At 42.4% G+C, this 21495-nt stretch overlaps 1 protein-coding gene across 1 annotated transcript in view; it reads left to right on the forward strand.

The window, feature by feature from the left end:
- Window positions 1–13362, forward strand: part of dipk1c (divergent protein kinase domain 1C) — a 20042-nt gene extending 6680 nt beyond the window's left edge. Inside the window, 7 exon segments of the mRNA XM_083901949.1 lie at window positions 7837–8040; window positions 8128–8181; window positions 8251–8453; window positions 10356–10665; window positions 10877–11041; window positions 11758–11832; window positions 11902–13362. Of these exon segments, the coding sequence (XP_083758075.1) occupies window positions 7837–8040; window positions 8128–8181; window positions 8251–8453; window positions 10356–10665; window positions 10877–11041; window positions 11758–11832; window positions 11902–12129 (1239 nt within the window). The 3' untranslated portion in view covers window positions 12130–13362.
- The last annotated feature ends 8133 nt before the right edge of the window (window positions 13363–21495 follow it).

Consider the following 21495-nt stretch of genomic DNA (forward strand, 5'->3'; position numbering starts at 1 on the left):
TCTGCGTCGACGCAGAGGACTCTGCGTAGCCTACGCAGAGCACTTTACGCAGTCAAGTCACTGAACCACAAACAGCTGAGACTGTTTACAAACAAACAAACGTCTTCCAAATGTGTGATAAATCGTCACAAAGTTTCTGTCTTCCTTATTTTTGTTCAGCTACTGACTCCACATCTTTCTTCTTTTCTCCCTTTAATGTGTTCACTTCCTGGTATCACAGTGAGAGAGTGAAGTTATTTTTCCCTGAAGATTCAACGTCACATTTTTACTGCAGCTGTTTTCCCACAGTGTGTGTGTGTGTGTGTGTGTGTGTGTGTGTGTGTGTGTGTGTGTGTGTGTGTGTGCGTGCGTGCGTGCGTGCGTGCGTGCGTGCGTGCGTGTGTGTGCGTGTGTCTGTGTGTGAGCTAAATAAAGCTCCTCTCTCTCTCATGGTTTGAAAAAGTAAAAATTGAAATACATTAAAACTTTGTTAAAATAATGTCATTTTCATTCATTTCTCTGTAAACGTGTGATCACATCCAGGTCTGTCCTTCTTTGTCTTTCATTTTCTCTTTTCTACTTCTCTTCATCTTTCCATCCTTTCTTTACTGTCATTTTTCATTTGTCGTTCAATTTCAGACTTCAAGACTTTAATGACTTTAGACAGAGACAGTGAGAGGGAAAGACAGACAGAGACAACTGATTCAAACTTCCTCATTTTATAGTATTTTACATAGTATTTTTGCATTGTTTATATATTTTACAGTAACTCATGTAGTATTTTACATTTACATAATTTACAGTAGGTTATGTATTATTTTTACATAGTTTACATATTTTAAAGTATTTTACATTGTGTTTTTACGTTGTTCACATATTTTATAGTATTTTACATTGTGCTTTTCACGTTGTTAATATATTTTATAGGTTATTTAGTTTCTCTTTTTCTTGGTTGTATTTTTTGTCAGTGTGCGCTCACAGATGTAAATGTGAATGACCTCTGAACTCTGTTGTGATCCATCACTGGTGACAGGAGGTCAAAGGTCAGTGTCAGTCATGTACAGTGACTGCACTGAAAATCAACAACATGATAAAAGCTGCTGTTGTTTCTGAGTTTACTGAACAATGGACTGAGAGCAGAGAGAGGTGTGGGCTGAAACACTGCGTTCATTCATTCTCTCACACACACACACACACACACACACACACATACGTTAACCCACGTTAACGTACATGTTAACACACACACTTACTAACAAACAGAGTGTGGGTGGATCAGTTGAAGTGATCTCACAGCTGGTGAGTGCACAACCGCAGGCCACACACATACACACACACACACACACACACACACACACACACACACACACACACACACACACACACACACTCACTCACTTTAACAAACTCTCAGTGTTCACACACACAGATTGCAGTGCAGCGACAGGACGTCATGATGTCACTGTTCGTAGCTACGATGCTAAAGAACCACAAACTTCAACATTACAAACACAAGAAGCTACCAAAATGGCCGCCGCTGAAAATCCTGCAATTTGACTGAAAAAACACAACTTCTTACCTTTTATAGTAACGCTACGTGTGTGTGTGTGTGTGTGTGTGTGTGTGTGTGTGTGTGTGTGTGTGTGTGTGTGTGTGTGTGTGTGTGTGTGTGTGTGTGTGTGTGTGTGTGTGTGTGTGTGTGTGTGTGTGTTATAACCTGAGATTCTGACTGATGTTTGTGTTGGAATGTGGGCCGGGCAAGAAGATTAGCTCTCTAATCCCCGACCAGAACCACATTAATCCTCCACCTCCACACACACACACACACACACTGAGCTCTTTGTGTGTGTTTGAGACATCACCAAAATCCTGTGAAAAAATAACGTTCCAAAAGTTACACACGTGAAACAAAGTGAATGAAACATGTTTCATTCTGTTCCGTTTATATGACTCCGTAAACCATACAGAATGGACGATTAAAGCAGATCTTGCTTACTTGTATACTTTAATTGTACATTCAAACTTAACTGTACGTTCAGCTCTAACCAGCCTCATTACTTCACTATGTGTCACACTCTAAGCGCTCCCCGGAACAACAACAACTAGGAACAACAATCCTATTGTTACATCTTTTCTTTTTTTTCTTGAAGTGAAGTCCTTTACTCTTAACATAACACTTTAAAACAGTGCAGTTAACCATATTAAATGTATAACAAATTTCCTTGAAGGCACAACATCAGTTATGAAATAACTTCAAAAGTAAACACTCAACATTTTCAACCAAAATCACCCTATCTGGACTAAAGTGTCACTTAAACTGTCACCAGAAATAAACATATCTCAACATTATAACCCAAACATGGTGCACATACTTTATATTCTTTATACCATCACTTTCCTTTTTTTTTTTTTTTTTTTTTTCATCAAGAGCACAATATCCTTATTGTTGATAGTCCTTCAGGTACTGGGGTCTGACAACCTGACGTCCCGATCTGGTAGTGACAGGACTTGTCCTCACTGTTTGTTCCTGTGACACCAGATCCTCGGTTGGTGTGTAACCCAGAGTCCCTGTCTGAGTAGGTAAGGTAGTTGCGCCATGGTCCCGCCTGAGGTATCGTCGATTTCTTCTCAGCACACCACCTGACTCCAGTTTCACTTCATATGATCTGTGGCTCACAGGTTTAACCACCCGTGCCGTTCTCCAGACCTTCTGTGAAACAAAGGGCTGAACTCGTACACTGTCACCTTCCTTGAAAGAGTCCATATCCTACGCTGTGCAGTCATAGTATTTTTTCTGTCTGTGTCTGATGTCCATCAGTCCCTGTGTGTTGTTTTTTACTTCTGGCTCCAACAATGTGTCTGTGGTAGGAAGAAGGGTCCTTGTCCTCCTGCTCAGCAGTCTCTGTGCCGGGCTCGTGTTGAGACCTTGGCTTGGTGTGTTGCGATGATCCAATATAGCCAAGTATGGATCTTGTCCCGCCGCCTGAGTTTTCATCATGAGACGCTTGGCTGTTTTCACTGCTGATTCCGCTTTCCCATTGCTTTGGGACTATCCAGGTGAGGACGTTCTGTGTTCGAATTCCCACCTCTGACTGAATTGTCGAAATTCCTGCGAAGTATACTGTGGTCCGTTATCAGAGATTAGAACATCTGGTATCCCCTGACGAGCAAAGTGGGCTTTGAGTTTTCTAATCACTGTGTTGCTCTTTGTGTCTGGCAGATAGTCAACCTCCCAAAAATTGGAGTAATAATCCACCGTTATCAAATAGTCTTTGTCTCTAAAGAAAAACAAATCTGTTCCCACTTTGGCCCAGGTTCTGTATGTCATGTCATGTGGGTGTAATGTCTCTCTTTGTTGTCTTGGGTCTACTGCCCTGCATATGTCACATTTAGAGATGAAAGTTTTTACTTGTTCATTCATCCCTTGCCAGTATACGCACTCTCTTGCCCTCCTATGACATCCTTCTACCCCTAAATGAGAGGAATGGACCCGTTGGATTATGTCAGCTCTGAGTGCGTCAGGTATCACTGCTCTCTCTCCTCTGAAAACTCTGCCATCCTGAAAACTTAGTTAATCCTGGAATGAGCGATAGTGTTGTATGTGTGTTTGTATGTCAGTTTTGTTCTGCGGCCACCCAGCCAGAATCATCTCTCTCACTCTCTGTAGCTTTACATCCTCACTTGTAGCAGATCGAATGGAGCTCAGTCTTTCAGTGGACATAGGTAAGTAACTAACCATGTTTACAGTCTCTAACTCTGTCTCACTGTCTCCTGTCGTGCTCTCAGGTAAGTAAGCCTGGCTCAGTGTATTGGCTAGTAACATATCTCTGCCTGGTATGTAGATCACACAGATGTCATACTTCTGCAGCCTAAGAAGCATCCTCTGTAGTCTCTTTGGTGCACTATGTAGTGGCTTCTTGTGAATATTCTCGAGTGGTTTATGATCACTCTGGACAGTCACTTTTCGACCATAAGTGTACTGATGAAATCTTTCCATTCCAAACACTATGGCTAAACATTCTTTCTCAATTTGGGCATAACCCCTCTCTGTAGGCGTCAGTGCCCTACTCCCAAATGCTACCGGTTTACCTCCCTGAGTCAGTGCAATACCTAGTCCTGTGTCGGATGCGTCGCATTGCAGTGTCAACTCGTCATCTTGGTCATAGTACTTCAGTACCGGACTGTCTGCTATTTTGTCTATTAACCTATTAAACGCTGTCTCATGTGTGTCAGTCCACTCCCACATGTTCTCTATGTGTGTCAGTTGTCCTAAAACCTCACAGTCATCTGCTAAGTGAACATAGAACTTTGAAAGATAGTTTACCATACCCACCAGTCGCTGTACCCCTTTTACGTCAGTCGGTCTGGGCATCTCTCTGATTGCCCGCACTTTGTCTGGGTCAGCCCGCAGCCCCTCTGCTGTTAGCAGGTGACCAATGTATGGTACCTCATGGCGACGTAGTTTAAGCTTATCAACGTTCAGTTTAATGTTTTGTTCTCTGCATCTGGTCAGAAAACATCTGAGTTTCCTGTCATGATCCTCATTTGCATCTCCCAATGTCACACCTTCACCTGTGACCAACACATCATCTGCTATGACATATATTCCTGGTAAGCCCTCGAGTGCTTGTAGGAGCTTCCTCTGGAAGACTTCTGGTGCTGGGCTTATTCCCATCGGCATTCTTAGCCATCGGTACCGGCCAAATGGGGTGGCAAATGTGGTGAGATAGCTGGACTCTTCCCATATCTTCACATGCCAGAAGCCGTGTTTCACATCACAAACTGTGAACACTTTTGCTTTCGACAATTCTGGGAGGATGTCATCAATTGTAGGGAGGGGAAAATGGCTCCTCTTCAGTGCTCGATTCAGCGGTTTTGGATCTATACAGTTTCTTGGCTTTCCATTGGGTTTCATCACTGAGACCATACTACTTATCCAGTCTGTAACTTCTTTCTACTGGTGTTATGATCCCTCTTTTCTCCAGATCATTCAGTTCCTGTTTCAGCGGCATTATCATAGCAACAGGCACTCTGCGTTTTGGCAGCTTCACTGGCGGCACTTCACGACTCTTGTCTATTTCAATGTGGTATTCCCCTTCCATACAGCCATCACCAGTGAAAACATCTTCAAACTCTGTTTTGATTTTCTCCATTGTCATGTGTCCATCACAGTTCTCCTCCTTCGTCCTCCCCTTTATTCCTTTTCTCACAATGCTGTCAATGGCCATGATATTCTCGTACTGTACTTTTATCAACTTCATAGCTTCGCTGGCCTTCCTGCCCAATAATGGGATTTTGTCATTCCGGTCCACCACTTGAAACTCCAGTCTGTACTGTTTGTTATTTCTGGGGTTTCTGACTTTGACCTTGCATTTTCCAAGTGGCTTCAGCTCAGTTTTATTGTACATCAAAAGCACTTTCTCAGGAGGCTCCAGCTGTGTGTCTGGGTTGAGGAGATGTATGGGGATGACGTTACATGTGGCCCCACAGTCTATTTGGAAGTCAGCTAATGTCTTTCCAATCATCATTCCTGCAAAGAGTTGGTGACTGTGGCTCTCTTTCACGTGGTTCACAGTCTCATTGTTTTCACATATTTCTGTTATGGTCATGATGTCCTCATACGTGCCACTTTCCTCCTCTGCCACCACATGAACTGGTCTGTATTTCCTGTCACTCTCTATTTTTGACTTGCATTTAGCAGCAAAATTATTGTCTTTCCCACACTTTTTACACTTCTTGCCAAAAGCGGGGCATTTATTCTTACTTCTCTCATGTGTTCTACCACAAAACTTACAGGAAATCACATTGTCTTCATTGCCTTTATCTGTGTTGTGTTTCAGTGCATGTACTTCCTCCACTGTCTGTCTTTGTAGTGTTTTGCTGTTCTCTCTGGACAGTTCTGTAGCTCTACATATTTGCAGACATTTATCGAGTGTCAAGTTCTCTTCCCGGAGTAATCTCTCCCTCATTGCAGAGCTGCTCGTGCCACACACAATACGGTCTCTTATCAGCGAGTCTCTAATATCTCTGAAATTGCATGTACTGGCCAAAACTCTCAAATCCGTGACATACTTATCAATATTTTCATCTAGTCTCTGGTCACGCACAAAAAACTTGTACCTCTCAACGGTCTCGTTCACTTTGGGATTGCAGTGTCCATCGAACAGCGTCATCAGTGTTCTCACTGTTCGTCTCGCCGATGCGCTGTCACTCAAAGTGTCCAACAGCTCTCTGCCGCTTTCTCCAATGAGATAGTAGAACAGCTTGATTCGCTTCGGTTCATCCGCATTGGGCATGGTGAGGTCCATGTATAGTGTAAACTCCTCCTTCCAGCTTTTCCATGTCTTTGCTAAGTTGTTGGAGTCCAACACCAGCATTGCCGGAGGTTTTAGTCCCTCCATCCCTTCGCCCGCTTCTCCTCCGCTCACCTGTTGTGATGGTCGGCAAGTCGGTCGTCTCTTCGAAGCTAATTAGCCGGTTAGCAGCACTTGTCTGCGTCTGTCAATGTGCACCGCTGCCACCATGTTTCATTCTGTTCCGTTTATATGACTCCGTAAACCATACAGAATGGACGATTAAAGCAGATCTTGCTTACTTGTATACTTTATTTGTACATTCAAACTTAACAGTACGTTCAGCTCTAACCAGCCTCATTACTTCACTATGTGTCACACTCTAAGCGCTCCCCGGAACAACAACTAGGAACAACAATCCTATTGTTACAAAACAAACACATAACTAACCCTTTTTTAACTACATTACTAACTTTAATGCTAAAAATGTGAATAACTTCACAAAAATTAGAGTTTAAAAAGGTACAAAACACAAACACAACTAATGTTTTACAAACAACAAAACTTAAGTTACAAGCTTTATAAACCCCCAGTTCTAACATCACAAAAAACATGTAAATAACCTTTTACACATTTTACTGACTTACTGACAACGTGACTTAAAGTGATTTAAAAGGAAAATATCGTAACAACATGAGAAGCTCCGCCCACATCGTCAGTGTCACAGAGCGTCTATGAAACGTCTTAGGGCGAATTCCAATTCCTTACTTAACCCTCAATCTTAACCCTCAATCTCAAAAATGCGCTCCCTCTAGTGCAAGTGCTGTCCCGATTCTCAGAAAAATTAAGTTGAGGGGCGAGTTTAAGGGCTGTACCGCCCTCAATATTGAGATTTTCCGAGACCACCCTTGGGAGCAAGGGCTACCCAGAATGCATTGCGTGTTTTCACATAAGAAAGATGGCGTCGAAAGCAGCGAAGCGAGTGCGATACAAATTAAGTATTTTCTTTGTTAATAGAGATATAAAAATGACGAAAACCATTGTATTATCTTAGTTTAGGACCATATTATGGATTACTGACGTCATTGTTGCGTAACATTTATTTTTATTTTACGATCTTTTGTCAATAGTCGGCCGGTGCAGACAAGCGATCGTTTGCTATCGTTTACTTTTCAATAAGCCGTGGTGTGTGGTAACTGTCAGCTGAATATGTCCGTGGTTGTGGTATTTGTATGAGTATCATCTTATAACTAACTGAAAACCTAATAACTTGACTGACAAACGGATCGTAATAAATAATCGTGACGTAAATGTGTTCTTCTTCTTCTTTTTTGGAGTTGACAGACTGGACGCAGCTTTCGCGTTATTCTGCCCCCTACAGTCTGAAGACGTATCTGCATTTAAGGGGTGTCCCATTTCTAAGTGACAAAATAACCCTCAACACTTGGTTTTGAGGCCCAGTTAAGATAAGGGTGAGCTTGAGGGTTAAGATTTAGGGTTAAGATAGGAATTGGAAATGGCCCTTACTGTCCTCTGTGGCTCCGCCCCTCTCTCTGTCCCACAGTGCGTGGAGTTCGGCGAGGGCGCGGTGACAGGGGACATGTGTGAGGACCTGTGTGTCTTCGGCCTGGTCGAGTACAAGAGCTGTCTCTACTACGAGAACGGTAAGAAGGTGATGGAGGCGCGGTGGCGAGGAAAACCCATCATCCTCAAATCCAAGCTGGAGAACTTCTCCTCCTATGAGCCGCTGGGAATCCTGGACTATCAGGTGATGCCCACACACTTCCTGTCCCACCTCCAAACGTCTGTTATTAATGTGAAGACAAACATTGATTGTCCAGCACATGTTTGACAGGACGCAGCGGAGGACGTGTCTCCACTCGACGTGGTTTTCTACGCCACTCTGGAGGTGAGTTGCACCATCAGCTGACGCTAACGGCGCTGCTAACCACACTAACGTTATTTATCTCTGACTCAGGTACGAAACTCGCTGGGATTGGCTGAGGCAGACGAGGAGGAGGAGGAGGAGGAGGGAGGAGGAAGAGGAGGAGGAGGCGGAGCCAACAGTTCCCTGGCCAGACTTTGGGGGAAGAAGCTGAAAAAGCGAGACAAAAGTTTCTCCAGAGCAGAGTTAGCGTCACTGTGGTCGCTGCTGCAGCAGGAGGAGTACACCTTCCTCAGGTAAAGCCATGACCTCACCTTCAGTCATGAATCTGCACAACTGATATCACAGACCATTTTACACCGTGTCCAGAAACTCATGTTCTACTCACTTAAAGTTATACTTACCTTTCTTGCATGTCTCACAGCACTCAGTAAAAATTTGAACATGAACACCTCCACCTCCCTCAAAGTCCCGCCCTCCAGGGCGGAACGGCAGCGGCTATGTTCATGCGCGATTCATTAGCATTCTGGAAGCGGAGTTTTGAGGCTGTCCGCTCTGCTCTGACTGAAGACTGGGACTGCTGAGGTTACTGTGCTTTGGGAGGTGACCCCAGCAACACACGCTGCTTGTTGAGCTCAGTAACTGCAGAGTGATCACGTGAGAGTCTCCAAACACCACAAAAAGTTGTCAGATTTAGCGTCAAAGTCGCCACGTTGGTAACACTGCTCTGTCAGAGATGCACGCGACTCGCAAGCTGTGACAGTGAAGACAGACAGGAAGCTCGGCCAATTATTATATTCGGTCCGAATATTTTTTTTGGTCATACTTTTATCATGTGAAAATTAAATAATGGTGAGTTTCAAAACCTGGTGGATTTATCTTACGCTTTAGAGTGCCATACACTTATTAGGAGCAATTTAAGATTAAAAAAGAAAAGTGTAAAAATGCAAGAAAGGTAAGTATAACTTTAATATATAATAAAATTAATATTAAAGGGTGGTTTTATGAGGCACTGACTTTGGTGTGGTGTGCAAAAACAACATTTTAGCCACTTAACAAAAAACATAGCTGATAAAATATACATCAGTTTAAAGGTGCATTATGTAATAAATCTAAAGCAACTGGCCATAAAATCCTCCTAATATGTCACAGAGACTCAGGAATAATGTTCATATAACAAACTGAACTCACCAACAACAACAGTACAGACAAAATATTTACATTAAAAAAAATATTTTGCAGACTGCAAAACATGTTTATGTTTTGAAATCATGTTTTGGCATGTGGGGCCACCTACCGCCGTCTACCAATCATTGCAGTCAGTAGAGTGACCTCAGTATTTTGAATTTGAGTGTAGTAACCATTTTTGGTCCCATTCTTACATATGGCGCCTTTAAGTCTACGATATCTACGTCACACGTATTATCTCACTGTAAGACAGACTTTTCCAACTGAAGTTTGTAAACCACTCACCAAAGTCCATAGAGAAAATCATTGATTCATCAATTGGAGTCGTTTGTTAAGTGGCTGTGATTGCCACATTTTATAAAAACTTAAAAATGATCACTTAATAACTGCTGCCTATTGTAATATACACACTAATAAATCAAAGTACGAGACGGTACCTTTGTGTACAGGTACATTTTTGTCACTAAGGGTGCAGAAATGTTTCTTTAGAGGTACAAACAAGCAGGTACACATTTGAAAGGTACAGTGATAGGGTACAACTGAGCATTTGTACCTTTTTAGGTACAGTCTCGTACTTTGATTTCTTAGTGTGTATTACCACAACATATCATTCTATTTATTTTGTCTATATTTCCTTTTTTATATCTGAATATCTGCACGTTTCTCTCTGATTATTAATACATCACTGAGCATAAAACAGTAATATTAACTCCATCCTCTGACGCAGGTTTGTTTAGAGTCAGACGCTCGGACACTGACGGATGAAAAGCTAAAAATAAAACAGAGCAGAGGTGACCTGTGCTGCTGCTTATCTGTGTGTGTGTGTGTGTGTGTGTGTGTGTGTGTGTGTGTGTGTGTGTGTGTGTGTGTGTGTGTGTGTGTGTGTGTGTGTGTGTGTGTGTGTGTGTGTGTGTGTGTGTGTGAATCAGATCAGTTTCTTCTTCTTCCAAGTGAAGTAACTGCTGCTCCTTTAAAAACTTTACATATTGACCTTTGACTCTGTCCTCCAGACTCTTGCAGGACCTCAGCACTCATGTGGCCAAGGTGCTGGGTTCTTGTGGTCACTTCTATGCTGTGGAGTACCTGTCAGCAGGACACGCCTGGGACCAGAACATCTTCTCCCTGGAGGACGTGGTGGTCCCTGGACGGACGGGTCAGGACCGGGCCGGACCGCGTGGACGCTGGACCAGCAGGGAGATGGTCCATCGCATCGCGCTGAGCTTCCTGGACATGGTTTGGCACTTTGACAACGACTTCACCCACAAACTGCACCTGTGTGACATCAAGCCGGAGAACTTCGCAATCAGGACAGACCTGACCGTGAGTTAACGTCCACGTTTATGTTCACCGTGAGGTTCTGAGGAGAGACCATTTGGAATCCAAGGTCCATGTTCCAGGGTTTAATCCTGGAGATAAAGGTCCATGTTCCAGGGTTTAATCCTGGAGTTAAAGGTCCATGTTCCAGGGTTTAATCCTGGTTTTGAAAATGTTCCAGGGTTTAATCTTGACGTGTGTGTGGTGCCCCCTGCAGGTGGTGGCGATTGATGTGGATATGGCGTTCTTTGAGCCAAAGATGCAGGACATCCTGGAGCAGAACTGCAGCAGCGACGACGACTGTAACTTCTTTGATTGTTCGTCCAGGTGTAATCTGAGCAGTCGCCGGTGTAACCCACGGCGACGCAACACTAACCTGCAGGTCAGAGGTCACAGCTGTCACATGATCGCTTTGCACACACACAGCACGACAAGTAGTTTCCACGAGACTGTTTTTCAGATCAGAAATTTGAATTTATTTTCTGTCTAAAACAAACAGAAAACAAAAGAATTGATGATGAAAGAGAAGAAGAAAAACAGTGTTCAGTTAATGTTAAATGAGCAGATAAAAACATGATTCATCACTTTTATCTTTCTTTTACCACTCTCTTGTCTTCTCTCCTCCACACTTCCTTTCCTCAATTTTCCCTTTTCTTTTTTCAGCACTCTTTCTTCTCCTCTTTTCTCTTTATCATTTTAGTCTCTCCTTCCCTTAATTCCTTCATCCTCTGCTCTTCCTTTTCTTGTGTCTTTCCTCTTCTTTCCTTATGTCTTTCCTCTCCTTTTCTTGTGTCTTTCCTCTTCCTTTCCTTGTGTCTTTCCTCATTTCCTTGTGTCTTTCCTCTCCTTTTCTTGTGTCTTTCCTCTTCCTTTCCTTGTGTCTTTCCTCTCCTTTTCTTGTGTCTTTCCTCTCCTTTTCTTGTGTCTTTCCTCTCCTTTCCTTGTGTCTTTCCTCTCCTTTTCTTGTGTCTTTCCTCTTCCTTTCCTTGTGTCTTTCCTCTCCTTTCCTTGTGTCTTTCCTCTTCCTTTCCTTGTGTCTTTCCTCTCCTTTCCTTGTGTCCTTCCTCTTCCTTTCCTTCTGTCTTTCCTCTTCCTCAGGTGATTTGTGAGAAGATTTTCAGGCCGTGGTTTTCTCCCACTCTGCTTGGGGCCAAAGCCGGGCTCCCCCTACAGGTGAGACACTTTATGTTGTTTATGAATACATATCAAAATGAAGATGATGATGATGATGATGATGGACAGGTGGAGCTGCAGCGGGCTGTACAGGAATGTTCAGAAACAGACGGAGGTGTGAACGAAAGAGAAGACGATGCATTGGATGGACGACCAGTAGGGGGCAGCAGCAGCAGAGACATCCACCAGCGTCTCCTCAACATCCTGACCCGCCTCCTCCATGAGGGAGGAGCTTCAGACGAGGGCGGAAGAGAGCGTGAGGAGAAAGGTCATGTCCACATGTCGCTGAACTTCTGAAGACCACATGAAGGAACCTAAGATTAAAACTGGAATAAAGACAGTTGAGGACAGCTGTGAGGACATTTTCAGGATCATATCAGTAACTCTGAGCGCCCCCTGCTGCTGAGAACCAGCAATAGGAGTCTCACACACTCAGTGAAAAATGGCTGCCAACAGATACTCAACTAAATACAGATTTTAGCAACTTAACAAAAGATATTAAATGTAAGTATGTTTATGATGTCTTAAGAACATATTCACGTCTTTATCTCACTGTTAGACAGACTTTTCCAAAAGGAAGTTTGTAAACCACTCACTCAAAGTGTGTGTGTGAGTCTTTCGGCTGCTCCCTCCATTCACATTTGTTTTGCGGAGATTTTTACACCGGTTGCCCTCCCTGACGCAACGGGCCCATATATCCAGGTATAGGAAGGCAAGTAGCATTAATGGCCTTGCCTTGGGGTCCACACTGGGTATTAGCTGACCTTGCCCTGACCAGGATTTGTACCCTAGCCTGCCACACCAAGGACTGTGGACCACTGAGCTATCACAGCTGCTTCTCTCACACCAAAGTCTCTATAGAGAATCAGTGATTTAAGCTCGCATGGACACAGGAGCTGCTGGTCTACTGCTGCCTCGTGTGGTCACTTTGTGTCACTGAGGTCAATCTGAACAAAGGATTTAAAACACTGAAGTGACAAAATAAGACATTTGAACTTAGGGATGGAGGCAGCAGTGGATCACTGATTTTCTCACTGGACTTTGGTGTGGGAGAGTGAGTGGTTTACAAACTTCAGTTTCAGTGCGATAAACACATGGACATATGACGGAGCTACTGTAGACTTAAACTGATGTACAGTTTATGACACACGTCTTTTAGTTTGGTGGCTATTGTCAGTTTTTGGTGGAGGAGAGAAAACTCTCAGGTTTTTTCTGAGGATGTGAAGGATCCTGGTTTCTTTTCCTCTTCTTTCACTGAAGTAGTTTTTCAGTCTCAGTGAGATTCAGGAAATTCTCTCGTTTGAAGAGAAACAAATGTATTCATGTCATTTATTAGACTTTTATTTTGACATTTCCTTGACAATGTCACCTGTTTTTCACTCGTTCACACTGAGTGGAGGTTTGTGAGGGCAGATCCCTGATATTATGGGATGTAACCTATTCAAATTTAAACATATTTATTTACATTTTTTTAACCTACAATCATTAATGTGTTTACAATAGCGTTGAAATAAAAGAAGAGAAACACAATGTCACTGTCTGCTAACGTAAACAGCGTTAGCTTATCATAATAACTGGAAAATGTCTGTTTTAACTTAAGTTTGAATTTTAAATTTAGATTTTTTTGTTTACAGGTGAATAATAAAAGAATAATAAAATCTACTTAAAGTTCACACTTCTTTTCTTTATGGTTCGCATGGTTAGCATAGCCACGTTAGATTAGAAAACATTAAATTTTTATCGTAAATAATAAAATAAGAAATGACTCGTTAAATAATATTTTCCCCACTTTTTTATTAATGAAATCAAATTTTCGGGGTCTTTTATGTTTGAACCTAGCAATGCATGTGGGTGTGGCTGATTTGTGTGACTACGCCCGAAAACAACACGCACATTTACGACGTGTTGATCTAATGGGAGCAGCTAACACGATGCATTCAAGGAACCTCATAAGTTTCAAAGTCCACTCACTAAATGCTTGCTGCTGCTGCTGCCACCTTGTGGTGACAGATGCTCCCCAAATGATGTCGTCATTGGAGCAGAAATATTTTTAGCTTTTTGATATTTTATGATAGTCACAGAAAGTGATGTAACTGTAAAAATGAAAGTATGAATCCTCACCCTCACTGAGTCACTGCTGAGGAAAGTGTTTTCTATGGAAAATATCCAGCGCTCTTCTGGCGCAACAGCAGCAGTAATAGCAGTCGGTTTAATGACCTTTCACCTGCAGTACTATCAAAGTCCACTGGGGGAATTATCTATTCTTACTTTAAGAAATGTTCCACATGTTTTTTATGGTTTGTATCGCAGGATTTTGTCGTGAAGTGGTGTCTGCTCTGTCTGTGTTTATTTAAAGGGACAGGACATAGAGTTTTGTTGCTGCTACAGTTTTCAACGCCATTAGAATAATTTGACAAGTTTTTACAGAAATGAGTCAGAGTCAAATTAAACAAACATTTCTATGATTATTCGATCAGTTTGACGACAGACGTGTGACGATGAACATACAACAGTGGAGTCACAGCTGAGCGATAGAAACATCTGTTTTTTATATTTTCTAATCTGCGATCAGAGACTCGATGACAGCGGAGGAAAAAACACACAAGAGTTTTGGCCTGAAAGAGAAAAAATCATCTGCGTCTAATTTCATGATATTTAAAGTTTCCAGGAGCCGAGAGAAGCTGACGTTCATGAAGCTCCAGAGAGGGAACATGATCATCTCTCATCCATTCATGTTATTATGACTGGATTATTCATCTTTAATCCAGAAGAATCCATGTTAATCCAGAGAGAAACTGGAAAATCAGGTGAGCAAACGACGTTCTATGCGGGTATTTCACTCACGCAAACATTGCAGAAGAATTAACTGATGTAGAAACATTGTGTCTGAAGTGTTTGTTTGTGGAAACATCGTGGAAACGTCTGAAGTGCGTGTATGTAAATTCCCATGCTAGAAAAAGATCCTGAACGCACCAGTGTAACTGCGGCTCCAACTGGTGTGTGGATCAACAACACGAGGAGAGAACTGGAAACACGACAGAAAGGAAGCCTTTGGTTGAGAAGAAATGTAGGACAACATCTACATCTTTCTGCAGTGCTTTCAAACGCGTGCTCCTCATATCACCGATCCACACATGCCACTCGCTAACTGCAGGCACGTAACTGGCGCGTTCAAGGTGTCAAACATTGCAGAATAATTAACTGATGTAGAAACATCGTGTCTGAAGTGTTTGTTTGTGGAAACATCGTGGAAACGTCTGAAGTGTTTGTGGAAACATCGTGGTAACGTCTGAAGTGTTTGTGGTAACATCGTGGAAACATCTGAAGTGTTTTGCGGAAACATCGTGGAAACAGTGGTAACGTCTGAAGTGTTTGTGGAAACATCGTGGTAACGTCTGAAGTGTTTGTGGAAACATCGTGGAAACATCGTGGAAACATCGTGGTAACATCGTGGTAACGTCTGAAGTGTTTGTGGAAGCATCGTGGAAACATCGTGGAAACATCGTGGTAACATCGTGGTAACATTGTGGTAACGTCTGAAGTGTTTGTGGAAACATCGTGGAAACATCGTGGAAACATTGTGGAAACATCGTGGTAACGTCTGAAGTGTTTGTGGAAACATCGTGGAAACATCGTGGTAACGTCTGAAGTGTTTTGCGGAAACATCATGGTAACGTCTGAAGTGTTTGTGGAAACATTGTAGAAATGTCTGGCATGTTTTTGTTTGTGAAAACATCTGAGATCTTTATGCATGGAAACATCGTGGAAACATCAACATGTACGACTGATTTACTTTGAAACAAATATAACAGTGAAAAGTGAAAATAACGGTAACAGTGTTCGTATGTTTCCATGTACCCTGACCACAACTTTTTGAAAACAAATGACATCATTGCCTCTCTAACCCCCCACAACTCCTCGAGTTTGCGTACACAGAGTGCTAACTTTATGCTTCATGCTCACTGTAGTGTTGAGTGTCACAGCGCCACATACAGGCCTGGCATATGTACTACAGGCTGGAGAGTCTTTCCTTGAGGATGAAGAAATGTTTCGAAACGAAGAAGAAAAAGATCGCGCAGGGAAAGGTATGTTTTTTATTTAATAAAGTCAACAGCAATATGATACAGTGAGTCGCCTACTCCAGTTTTAATGAAAAGAATCTGTGCTAAAACATCATCCAACAACTGTATATTAACAACAGATCACTGTGTGTGTGTCATAAACATTGACCTTGTCAGCCTGGTCCTAATGAGGCAGAACCTCATTTCTGAGGAGCTGGTTTAAGTTTAGGACGAAGATTTGGATTGTGGTTATGGTTAAGGTTACTGTTAGATATTAACTGGTTATGGTTAAGTTTAATGTTAAGGGTTTGTTTGGGTAGTGTGTGTGTGTGTGTGTGTTCCGGTGCAGAATCTCTTCCAGACGACTGAACGTCACCAAACAGAAAACTGATATCACACAAATCTGCAGACCATGATCTCACGCGGGCGCGCGCGCGCACACACACACACACACACACACACACACACACACACAGAGCGTTGAGGTCAGATTATAATCTGATTACCTGTCTCACATGTATCTTTCAGCTCCTCTGGTTCCAGTTTTTGGACAAAGAACTTTGGAGAAACAGCATTTTTTTCTGTATGAAGAAAAAATAGATGACAATACATATGTATGTATATACAGATATATATATACCGTGTATATATATATATATATATCTTCTTATTCTCATGTTAGTTTGATGTTTATGCGAGTCAGTCAGATTAACAAACTCCGATCATGTGGTCTGTGAAGCTCTGCACACGTTCCACAGTTCTCGCCCCTAGACCTATGACCTGTAAACAACAGAAGAAGACTAAGAAAAAAGAAAATATGCCATATCAACGAGCTGAGAGGAAACATCACGACCACGTCCAAAACAAAAATCCAATTAAACCAAAGTTGAAAAGAAATGGGAAAAAATTTTAATCCAGAAAATCTTCAGTAGATTTGTGACGGTGGAGGGGAAACAGAGAGAAGTCAGCTTCAGGTTGAAGTGTGACATCATTACACCCTGACAGGTCAGGAGGTCACACTAACTGTTGGTGTAACATTACAAACACCTGGAGCCACAGTTCACCTCAGTAACACCAACTTTTTTACTCGAACAAGACTGAACATGTTTTTTTTTTTTAATGCACAACAGATATTACTCACTTAACAAAAGACTTGTGTCATAAAATCCATGTCAGTTTAAGTCTACGATGTCTTAAGAACACGTTCATGTCTTTTCCAACAGGAAACTGAAGTTTGTAAACCACACATTCTCCCACACCAAAGTCCATAGAGAAAATCAGTGATTTTAGCTTGGGGGGAGATGCATGAGCTGCTGGTCTACCTACTGCCTCGTGTGGTCACTTTGTGTCACTGGTTACACCGAATGTAAAATTTAAAATGCAGAAATTACAAAATAATACATCTGAACTTAGTGATGAAGGCAGCAGTGGATCAACAACTCCTGTGTGCTGTGATGTTAAAAGTCCCATATTATGCCCTATTAACCCAAGTTAAACTAGGTCCTGGTGCCCTAATGAACATGTCTGTGTCATGCTTTCGTCAAAATATCATAAGGATGAAGCACAATAGCAGTTCAATAACTCTGCCAAAACAGCCTTTTTCAGAACGCTCTGTTTTGTGCCTGATCATTTACATGTGAATGGGACCCAGGTAAATACACATCCACTGCTTCCAGGGGAGTGTCGATCTAACCCTGGATTTCCACTGGACGCGGAACGGCCGCGGAATGGCAGCGGCGCGGTTCTTTTTCGTCCTCTGCCCGGCGTCAATCCCCACCGGGCGCGGAGCCTTGGGAGCCGGCGGTATTCACAGAAGATCGCGCGATAATTTCGAACGGACGCGAGTTCGCGAGATCCAGCGATAGACTGTGTGTATAAAGTAAACAACAACAACACAGCTTCTTTTCATTCTCCGACGTGGAAGAACTGTTGATCTGGTGTCATAAATGATTTTATGTTTCTCCACTTCAACAATGAGTCTCTCGTCGTTCATTATGACTCTCCGAGACGCTCTGATCAATTGACTGTTTACCTGGCAGCAGCGGTGACGACGTAATGTTGATGTGAAGTTGTGACGGGCGATATTACCTGCCTATTGTGTTTTATTTTGAAAGGGGGGCGGAAATGTTTTACTTTGATTCTGTGTCGCTTTTCCTGTCTGGTGCGATCTGCTTCGTTGAAATTTACGAGGTTCAGCAGCGGCAACGGAAAAAATAGAACTGATTCCTATCGATATCGCTGCGGCGCGGTGAGCCGCTTCTGGGCCGCTGCTGAGACGCTCCGCAGCACGTCTGGTGGGAATGCTCTCATTGATTAGAATGGAAGCGATTTGCAACGGCGACCGCGCCGCTGCCGTTCCGCGGCCGTTCCGCGTCCAGTGGAAATCCAGGGTAACTGTCGCCACTTATCACCTATTGTCATGCAGCGTCGTCACAACCCCCGCTCCATATACCCCATAGTAACGTCCATTTACCCGTTGTTACTGCGTTTCACCACAGAGTGACCACAATTTTGGCTTCTCGCGATCATAAAAAAATCGAAGAAAAACGATTAATGCGCCGCGCGGTGTGTATGTAAATTCCCATGCTAGAAAAAGACCCTGAACGCACCAGTGTAACTGCGGCTCCAACTGGTGTGTGGATCAACAACACGAGGAGAGAACTGGAAACACGACAGAAAGGCAGCCTTTGGTTGAGAAGAAATGTAGGACAACATCTACATCTTTCTGCAGTGCTTTCAAACACGTGCTCCTCATATCACCGATCCACACATGCCACTCGCTAACTGCAGGCACGTAACTGGTGCGTTCAAGGTGTCCCTCCAGCATAGGAATTTACATACACGATCAACAACAAAGGGCTTGTGAAGCTTGTGAACATTTTTTTCATAAATAAAATATATCCACTGGACACAAAAATCTTCTGAGGCTGGAAGTTTGTGTAAAACACTGTGCTCCACTGTGCTCCGCTCTTCCTCCCTTGCCTGCAGTCTCGTAATTCACAGAGACAAGGGGGAGCTACGGTGGAGCTGTGAAGTACTCTGCCTGGCAGGGTGCCAACATTCACGGTGAAATGTACGCACTGTCATCACTTGGTCGGGAGGTGTAAACATCGCATGTTTTATCGCCTATACTTACACAAAGTGGAACCACTAAAACATGACTGAGTCTTGTTTTTTCACATTTTGGGGACTGGTATGGCCCACTGAGTCCCAAATATAAGTACTAAAAGATAAAAAAGTTGATTTTGCACAATAGGGGACCTTTAAAATCACTGATTTTCTCTATTGTTGTGGGCGAGCGAGGACCTGGCAGCTCAGCAGATTAAAGTGTGTGTGTGTGTGTGTGTGTGCTGTGAAGCCAAATGTACAGCCTGAGGGGGAAAAAAACAAAGACACTCTGTGAGTAACGATGTGAAAAACCTGAAGCAGCTTCTTTTGCTCTGAGCTCGTTTGGAAAATAAAGACATGAGCGCTGAGAGGAAATCAATACGAGGGAGCACATGAATAATAAAGAGCTGCAAGCTCGTTAGTGAGCTTTTCTCTCTTGCACTGATTCTCAACACTTTCACTGCATCACAAACCTTCTCTGGTAAGAAATAACTGGAATATTTTTATTGATTATTCATCAGATTTACGATGCAGGGAGTTAGCATTAGCCTGAGGTGAAATGTTCAAATATTAACGTAATGTTACTGCAGCACCAATAACACAAAGCTATAATGACTGTGGATCAACACACACTGGGACTTTTGTAATTCTAAACTTGAGGCTAAACTGTACTGTCTTAGCATTAGCCCCGGATTTAAGATTTTGCGATGATGAAGACAAAGATGCTAAAGTTGATGTTTTAGTTTTGGACTTGAAATAGTTGAATTTGAGCAAAAAATAACAACAAAAAAATCCACTTGAGGCCGCACTTTGTAGTAATTCTAACTCGCTTAGCATTTGCCTCAATTGAAAATTCAAGCATTGTCATGTAACGGCAAGCTAAAATTAGCGTGGATGAACTGAAATTGCGAGTTTTGCGACACAAAACCTTGTAATGCTTAGGTCCAAAAATGCTAAAATTGTCGCTGTTAGCCACACTTTACCATGAATGTAGCTAGTTTAGCATTAGCCCCAGGTTAAAGATTTTGTGATGATGGATGCAAAAATTCTAAAATTACAGCTCTTGAAATATTTGAATTCTGAGCAACAACACTTGTTTTGTCTTTACTATGAATACAGTTAGCTTAGCATTTGCCCCAAGTGAAAAATCTCTGATTTTCATGTCACGTTGGTGCTACATGAATACCAGCAAATAAAATGAGTGTGGATTAACTGAAATTGTTTTGTGACACAAAACTTTGCAATGCTTGGAGCAAAAACACTAAAGTTGTTTGTTTTACCTGTTGACGTGAAATATTTTAATTTGAATAACAAGAAACATGACTATCAATGTAGATATCTCAGCATTAGCATGAGGTGACTTTCATGTTATGTTACTGCAGCATGAATAACGCAAAGCTATACTGAGTATGGAAGAACACAAACTGCAACTTCAACTTCAACTAATTCAACTTTTTTGATTTTGGAGGCAAAGATGCTAATGAACTTGTGGCCACACTTTACCCTGAATGTATTTAGCTTAGCATTAGCCCCAAGTAAGTAATGGCAGGTTCGGTCGTCACATCAGACACAAACCTGTAAAACACAATAATAATTGAGAGTCAGGGTGAAAAGAAAGACGTGTGAAGTTTGACGGAAACTTTCAGAAAAATAGGAGCAGCTTCAGTTTCACGGTGCAGGTGAAGCGTGAGGACACACACAGACTGTTTTTAAAACGATTCCTCTCTTTGTCCTCCACTGTCAATACTGAAGGTCTGCCAAAAGCTGAGCCCAGAGTCCAAAAAGATCTGCCAAGACCTAATAACAGAGTCCAAAGGATCTGCCGAGACCTGAGCCCAGAGTCCAAGAGATGTGCCGAATACCTGATTCAAAAATTCTGAAGATGTACCAATGCCAAGACCTAATTCCAGAGTCATAAACATCTGCCAAGACCTGGTCCCATAATCCTGATGATCGACTAAGACTTGATCCCAAAGTCATGTAAAATTTGCGAAGACTCGATCCCAGAGTCTTAAAGATCTGCCAGTATCTAACACCAGAGTTTTGAAGATCTGCTAGGACCCGATCCCAGAATCCTAAAGATCTGCCAAGACCTGATCCCAAAGTCCTGGAGATCTTCCAAGACCTGATCCCAAAGTCCTAAAGATTTGCCAAAACCAGAACTCACCACCAAAACACCAAACCCATGATTTCACACGTTCATGCTCCAAGGACGAACACAAACTGCAACTTCAACTAAAATTTGAACTGCAACTAATTCAACTTTTTTGATTTTGGAGGCAAAGATGCTAATGAAGTTGAGGCCACACTTTACCCTGAATGTATTTAGCTTAGCATTAGCCCCAAGTAAGTAATGGCAGGTTTGGTCGTCACATCAGACACAAACCTGTAAAACACAATAATAATCCAGAGTCAGGGTGAAAAGAAAGACGTGTGAAGTTTGACGGAAACTTCCAGAAAAATAGGAGCAGCTTCAGTTTCACGGTGCAGGTGA

Source organism: Microchirus variegatus (genome assembly GCF_963457635.1).
Source record: "Microchirus variegatus genome assembly, chromosome: 15".
Classification (NCBI taxonomy): domain Eukaryota; kingdom Metazoa; phylum Chordata; class Actinopteri; order Pleuronectiformes; family Soleidae; genus Microchirus; species Microchirus variegatus.